This window comes from Austrofundulus limnaeus, unplaced genomic scaffold (genome assembly GCF_001266775.1).
Source record: "Austrofundulus limnaeus strain Quisiro unplaced genomic scaffold, Austrofundulus_limnaeus-1.0 Scaffold367, whole genome shotgun sequence".
In the NCBI taxonomy this organism is placed as follows: Eukaryota; Metazoa; Chordata; class Actinopteri; order Cyprinodontiformes; family Rivulidae; genus Austrofundulus; species Austrofundulus limnaeus.
The window spans coordinates 534,380-542,506 of record NW_013952769.1 but is presented as its reverse complement, the minus strand read 5'-3'; the positions used below and the strand labels follow the sequence as shown (position 1 = coordinate 542,506).

Below are 8,127 nucleotides of genomic sequence, written 5' to 3'. Positions count from 1 at the left end.
TTCATTTCTGGACATTTATGGTTTGATTTCTTTGAATGTATGGATCACTTGGGTTGTTACCGACATCTGGTGAAAATTTCATGTTATTAGCACCTCTAGTAATATATTTACCTGTACTGAGAAAAATGGTGACGTGTTCAATACTTATTTTACCCGCTGTATAACCTTTATTTTAACAGATAAGTCAGTTGAGAACCAATTCTCATTTACAATGACGACCTGGTCAAGAGGCAGCAGTACGACACAAAATGTCAGAACAATGTTAAAACAAACACACGACACAGACAGCATAGAGTACAATTAGACATACTGTAACATTATAAACCAGGAAAACAAAAAATAAAATAAAAAATGAAACTAAAAGCAAGTACAGTGATCTTTTACTATTGAGTGTATCGAACTTATAAATGAGGACAGTGAAACGAATGAGTCCAGTTTTAAGTTTTTTTTGCAGATGGTTCCAGTCATCTGCAGCAGAGAACTGAAATGAGGAGCGACCAAAGACAGTAAGTGCTTTTGGTYTGAGGAGATTAATGAGGTCACTAAAACGTAGACTACAGTTTGGTTTGTGAACAGTGAGAAGTGCCTGTAGGTAACCTGTGTTTATAACATCCCTTTCCACTTTTTGCTGATAATATCCAGGTTTCATACTCATTAAGTTAAACGGGGTTACTCCACTTGAACCACACTTGAGCTATCTAAATCAAAATAAAACCTGGTTTAAATTAAACTTTATGAATTTAGTGACGGTAAGGCTGAAGTCATAGTTTGGAAAATGTGAAACAAAGGGGCCAAACCTGTCAGAAGTGTTAATCACTCTGCTGTTGGGAATCTGGGTGTTAGTTTTGATGGTGATTTTAATTTAGACAAACAGTTGTAAAATTATTTCTTTCCCCCGAAACTCACAACCATAGTGATCTCTCTACTCAAGACCTTGAAAAAGAGATTCATGATTTTACCATTTCTTGCTTGGACTATTTTAGTACTGTATGTTAGTTTAAGATCAAGTGTAAAATATGTCGTGTTCAGTTACTCAGATGTGTGTAAATGATAAGGCAACAAATACAGAATTAAGACTTGAATATTAATGTTAACCAAAGCCATACAGACTACCCATCGGCTAGGCTAATAGCCTCAGCCATTTAATCAGTCGTGGATCGCCCCAGGCAGGAAGTTTCAGCATCCAATCAACAGCTCATCCAGGTTCTGGCCACTCCCTAGAGGCAAGATGGTTCTTCCTATCATGTGACCAGAAACCTTCAACAGAGAAAACTGCGTTCTAATGTAAAAGCATTTGTGTTGTAAAAGTTTTCAGGCATGTATCTAACTAAAATGTACCTCCTGCTCTGAGTGACCATATTGTCCAGCCATCCAGACCAGTCTGTACATAAAATCATTTTAATCAAAAAAATATTCACACAGTAGTTTATAAAAAAATATGTCATGTTTCACCTATCAAAAACTACAGAATGTGTGGTGCTTTTAAAAATCAGTAAATAAACAAACCCCCTTAAAATTTATTCACATGGGGTATCCAATCCTGGTCGTAGAGGACTGCAAAGCACATTTTACTTGTTTTTCTGCTCCAACACACCTGACTTCAATGAATGAATGATTAACAGGCTTCTGCAGAACAAGAAGAGGTTAAACATGTAAAGCATGCAGGACAGCAACCCTCGAGAACCAGGATTAGACACCCCTGGTTTAGATAAAACCATCTCTGCTTACAAACCGTCCAAAATGCAGCAACTGGTCTTTTAACAGATACTAAAACCATAAACACATAACTCCAGTCCTGGATTCTCTCCACTGACTTCCTATCTGTTTCAGAATTGATTTTTCTGTTTTAAAATGTTTGGATTTCCTTACGTCTACACTCCAGTAACAACAATCTGGTCAACAAACCCGTTTCTCGTAGATGTTCTAAGATCCAAACTAAAACTTAGACTGGATCAGGCTTTTGTAGTTGCTGCTCAAAAGCTGTGAAACTGTTTTCCTCTTCATATACGAACCGCTGAGACTGTTGAGACTTTATTATCTTTGCTCAAGATCAAATCTTTATCCTTAGACTTTGAGTCGGGCAGAATGAGATCAAACAGAGCTGACGGGTTTTATGGTGTGTTTTTGTTTAATTTTAGCTTTACTTGTTCTTTTGAGGTCAGGAATCTCTCTTATAAAACGGCTGCCACTGCACGCCTCAAGTATAGCAACCAAAGCAGGAAGTAAGGMCGGGACCAGTGATGCTATTGGCCAGAGTGAAACCATGCCACTTCAAATATTGGCTGATCKACGTTTTTAAAATGCACGTATGAATATTTCAGAATCCTTTTTATTTCCCAACATAAGTAACTTTTTTTAAAAGTTTTAAATCATGAACTTTGTGCTTTGAACACAGGATTCCAGCTTCTTCAGACTTTTCTACTGTGGATTACATTACCTTTGTGTTTGACTGATTTGTAACTGTGGTTCACTTTTGCTGTTTTTATATTCCATAAAAATAAAACAGACARGGACCTTCCATTTAGCGTAAGTCTCAATAACCCTAACAGTACAGTTTGTATGTAAGTATACACAAACAACTTTTGTTGGTTTTGATTGGTGGGAAGCAGTGAGTCTGAGAGTCTTGATGTACCTCATCATATGAGACCATCCARCCATCTTCAAACGCTGATTGCTGCTTCTGCTTTGCTTCTGTCATCAAYTATTTCAGGATGTTCTAATGGAAGCAAAGCGCCACGATAAAATCAGGGTTTCAAAAAAAAAGACTCAACCACTTCAAGTCATTAGGACGAGAAGAAAGACGGGGACTTTTTTTCTTACCCTTGCAACCTTTTGAAGTGCGTTTCCTTGAGAGTCGTAAAGGCAGATTTTCTTTGTGGCAATGTTGGCTGTAACCAGACACCAGTGAACCTCTAAGTGGACTGGCACCAACAGAAGGCTCTTAGAAAACAAATCCACCTGCAGCAGAAACATTTAAGTTGTCATACGATGATCACATGAAATATAAATCTGTTCTTTAACAATAATACTCATTGATAACCAGGCGAATGACACCAACACACCAGTGAAAGCACAGCAGTTCAGAGGCTACATCCTGGTACTTTTGACCATCACTGACCCACTGTCAAACTGCGGTTTTGTCAGATGATGTTGAAAGTAGTGTAACATCTGCCACAGCCTCTCCGGACTTATTTAACATCTTTAGCGTCATTTCAACCAACTCATCTATGAGGAAACTGGGGGCAATGTTGCTGCAGTGGTAGGTTCTACTTAGAGCTGTGCTCAGCACTTTACATCCATTCATTTTGATATTAACAWTGTTATATTGCACTTTGCACAGTGGTTAGGTGGCGACGTGCCCCCACTACAGCCCTCTCTGGACCCTCACACATATCAGAAGGTGGCACCCTCTCAGCGGCAGCTGTTTGGTCTGCTGATGTCATCTGGTGATAGTCTGTTGACCTTGAGGTTTTTCTGCTGCAYAGCACCAAAGGCGCCCTGCTGCAAGCATCACTGGCAGTGGTTTAAAGGGATCCCTGATTAGTTGTAACATTAGACTTTATTTAATAAACATATAATTAACTGTAAAATAAAGACTGTAAAAATACTGTAGGCTGTTTAGTTTTTATCATTTTTAAACTAAAAGTTTAAAAATATATTACATGGATGGAGCCATTTTATTTACACGCAAAGCATTCTGGGAAAATGATGACGTGGATAGGTCCTCGGTGCGAGGCTGCTAGCGAGCTATATCCACCCTGAAGGTTAATCTTGGACAATATCTGATGATCGACTCTTAAATGAAACCAGAGAGCGTTGACAGAGAGGAGAAGGTAGAAATGACTCAGCATGGAACTGAAAATATGGATGGAGGACCTCAGTTTAGCTTGTTTGTCACGCTAGCGCTGAGCTAATGCACATAAGGCAACGTAGCGTCGGCGCTAACGCTAAAGCTAACAGGCTAAGCTGAGGTGAAATGGAAAAAATACAAATTTTCAACAATTGATCTAAATAACACTTTAAGTTATGTTGCTATCCTGTTGAAGACCCTCGTGATCTTCCTCCACAGCTGGAGAATTCACCGACAACAGATCTCCAAAAAACATTGCCCTTATTTGACCCAGATGTTTGCTGACAAAATTTAAATCAGTTTATTATTTTTTTCTGAACACAAACCATCCAGAGCATCTGCTGGCCAAAAAGCTGGGGCCATCAAAATAAAAGCCGTTTTAGTGACTTATAGTTTYCGAGTTGATTTAATTTTCCTCCTARYTCGAAGGACCTGCAATGTGAKCATTGCGCACATGTACATCGTGATGACGAAGCTCATTCGATACATCGTGCAGCCTTACAACCAAGTGTCTCCAAGTTTCAACCATGTAGATGTTGGTTTGGAAGAAGCGAAAGAATTTGGAGGTGGCAATCCTCCTTTAGTAATTTATCCACTTTGTGCAACGCACCGGCACCACAACATAAAGCTATCACCATCATGCCTGACAGTGACAGCACTATCATGTTTGAAATTTCCAATTAGCATTTGCTCATCATTTTGACCCTGGMTTACAGAAAATCCACAGTAAATTCAAATGTGGTCACTTCATTTTTTTCTTTTGTTTTGCTTTTAATTGATTCGGAGTTTTTTTGCTGTATGAATCATTCCACCGTATAAAAGAAAATCCTTCAAATGAACCATTTTAAGTCCATTTTAAGGTGCTTTAAAGTACAGTCCATTTAAGCRTCCATTTCAGACAGTTAATGTTTTGACGTCTTCTTCCAAAATCCTACCTAAAAGCCTGGCTTCACATACTTACAAAAACAACAGTCACAAAAACAAACATTACCACAAAAAGAGCTACAACCTTTTCTAAACTACTTCTGTTTCCTAACTGTAGCCTGACYTCTGGATATTGTTCAAACAGAGCAGGTCAGTGTGAATCACTCCCACGTTAGATCGGACCTGTTTTGTCCATCGCTTCACGCCGTCGTATCCTTTAGTCATGAGCTGCCGGTGGAAGAAACTGTTGATAAAATGGACCTGAAAGTAAAAACAAAAACAGGAATAAGGGCAACTTTCTGGTTTTATTTTAGAGCTAATAAAGCACAAACATGAAACCTTTATCAGACTATTTACTTGAAGGAGAGTTATAAAGTCTGTAAAAAAGTATTAAACACCGTTGGATGTTTTATGTTTTTGTTGTAGTTTCAAATCACTGTCAGTAGAAATTGGTCTTTACAAAAATAAAWTCTTCAATGTCAAAGTGAAATCAAATTTCTACAGATTATTACAAATTAATGGGGAGTGGGGGGTGTTGCTAGTGACACAACAGAAGAACAACATGGATTTAATTATGCTCATATCAATCTGAATGTTAGTTTAAAAACTGTTATTCATTATATTCACACTGTACAACTGAAATTACACCTGTACTGTAGTAGGTCTAATCTAATGGCACAGTCTGTAGCCTGGCTGAGAGCATTTTATATTTCTGGGCTTCTTGAAAAAAGAGCTCCAATGACCTGTTGGATGGGAACTCAGTCAGAGGGGGTCCAGTGATGCTGAGTAGCATGCAAGCTGCCAGATMATCCCCATGCAGCTGGTTCCTCAGGTCTGTCTTCACCCAGATTCTCTCATATCTAAACATACCTTTRAAGATATCTTGAATATTGATGTCAATTTAAAATATATACAGTATCTTCAACAGGAGTCTTCTTACAACTGAACATAAATCTGATTCATTTTACTACCAGTAGTCAGAATGTAATTAGATTAATCTCAAAGAGGTATTTTGGTTTCTCAAAATGTAATTGAAGATATACAGCGGGTAAAATAAGTATTGAACACGTCACCATTTTTCTTAGTAAATATATTACTAGAGGTGCTAATGACAAGAAATTTTCACCAGATGCCGGTAACAACCCAAGTGATCCATACATACAAAGAAATCAAACCATAAATGTCCAGAAATGAAGTTATTTGTAATAATGTGGAATGGCACAGGGAAAAAGNAAGTGACGACTAAGTACCTGAAATGTTTGTCAAACATCCCTGTAAATCTTAAATGTTAGAGTAACTATGTTCAGTTTCTAAGTCAGCACTGTTTCTACAGGAAATATGAAACAAATTGTTTTTATGCAATATTTTATTGAATGTTCACCTATGCTTGATGTATTAGAAAATAAATGACATAAGACAAACTTAACTTTCTGATTCTTATAATGCAAGAAAATTAAGGTCCTACACAAATGTACCWACTAGAGGTTCCTTTTGAGTAAAGAAAAAATAATCAACTCACAAATTTAGAACATTGTAGTTCTTTAACATGTCTACCATAAAAGCACTATAATTCACTTTTCCAAAGCACAAATTTTACCTTTGTGSTAATATGATCAGCACTTAGTTTTACATTTCATAAATGCTAAATTTTGAAACTGGACAAGTTTCACAGAGTAAAGAACTGTTCACAAAACTGAACTGCAGCAATGTAAATGTCACAACCAAAAGACAGTGATGTGTCTTTTGGGTTTACTGCGTCTGTTAAGGCTGCCATTTGTTCGTCAGTCAGTTGCATATTCAAATTTGGCACTGTGACATTTGACTCTTCCTGAAGAGGAAGCCCGCTCTCCTCCCATTCAATTTCGGGAATCTGTACACCCTGGAAAACACAAAGAAGGGATCAAGAGAACTCAAAATTTACTTGATGATTGCAGACTGCTATGTTACAAATTAAGTGAATGATAGTATACATGCTTAACATTAAATTATCCAATTAAAATGTACCTCTGTCAAGGCACTGTGGGGTTCAGGAATTGGATGGTGTGTTCGACCAAGAACCCAGAGCTGGTTAGGAGTCATGTTGCTTTCCGTTCGAAGTGGATGATTGTCCCAGCCACTGCGGAAAGTATCAAGATCTTCCTGCAGACGTGGCAGGAAGACATAATGGCAGCAGAAGAGGTGTGTTTCATTTGAAATGTTGAGGTATCCCTCTTCTTCAAGGTAGTGTAGCACATCGTAATAGATGGACGTTACAGCTGTCCACAGATCTCTCCAGAGTCTCTCAATCCTTCAATTATGGAGTAATAAATGGTTAAAAACTGCCCTTCAAATCTTGTCACGTGATGAACGAACAAAGCTAATGTTACTATAGACATTGAAAAGTGTCACATATTGAAACTTGTCATTTGTACAAACCTTTGATTGTGCACACTCTTCCCAGATAGGAAACTGCTTCTTCCTGTTCCACGAATCATAAACATAAGTCGTGCCACGTCCACATTTTCCACCCCTTGATCAGCACGTACCCTAAAATAAGTGTGTAAACTTAATCAGAATTTGCTTATAATTACAACATTAATCACAAATTTTAGCATAGCTCAAACATTCTTTGTAACCAAAGATATATGTTGGAGATGCAAAGTAGTGGGGATTAAAAGGATTTTGATTGTATTGAAGTCTTCACCTCCTCAGTAAATTTTGAAAATATTTCTCCTCAGACAAGGAAAAAAAAATTTGTGTACCACATTTCATATTCAGAAAATTTAAAAGTGCATACATGACAAAACAGATGCATTAAAATATATGGAGCACGCCAGAGGACATGGGGAAAATTTGTTCTTTTGCGTTCCCTTGCGATAATATACTGATCAGTTCATGCGACATAATTGAATATTGTAAGTTTTCTTTGGGGCCGCTGTACGTTGTGCTTTAATAGAATGTTATGTAAGGTTTTTTTTTAATGTATGTTAATATCACATTGTGAAATATCTGATGTTTTATATCACAAACATAATGGATGAAAGCTGTCACCCTTTGGTTCTAACTCTGATTACAGAGTTCTAGTAGCTTCATAAATGTATTTTTGCCCTATGCATTTTATAGATTTCTAAGCAAACAACATTTCAAATTTTGTTCTATAATCGAAAGCAAGCCAGTGTACTAATCTAAAACATGGATGGCATTATATGAGTAACAAAGGTGTAAGAATCAAGTGCAGCTACTTGGACTTACACTGCAAAAAACTGAAAAATCTTACTGAGTATCTGGAAATTTTTTTTAGTGCAAATGTCTTGGGACACTTGACACAAGACAAAACTAACTTACAAGTAACTTTTCAGCAAGCTCCTTCTAAG

The 8,127-nt window shown here is 37.3% G+C and overlaps 1 protein-coding gene across 3 annotated transcripts in view; it reads right to left on the bottom strand.

The window, feature by feature from the left end:
* Positions 1–8,127, bottom strand: part of LOC106528281 (SUMO specific peptidase 5) — a 37,917-nt gene that overhangs the window by 5,509 nt on the left and 24,281 nt on the right. The window contains 3 exon segments of one of the 3 annotated variants that reach the window (XM_014023417.1): positions 2,633–2,716; positions 2,821–2,958; positions 4,958–5,035. In XM_014023417.1, the coding sequence (XP_013878871.1) occupies positions 2,633–2,716; positions 2,821–2,958; positions 4,958–5,035 (300 nt within the window). 3 annotated transcript variants of the gene reach the window in all.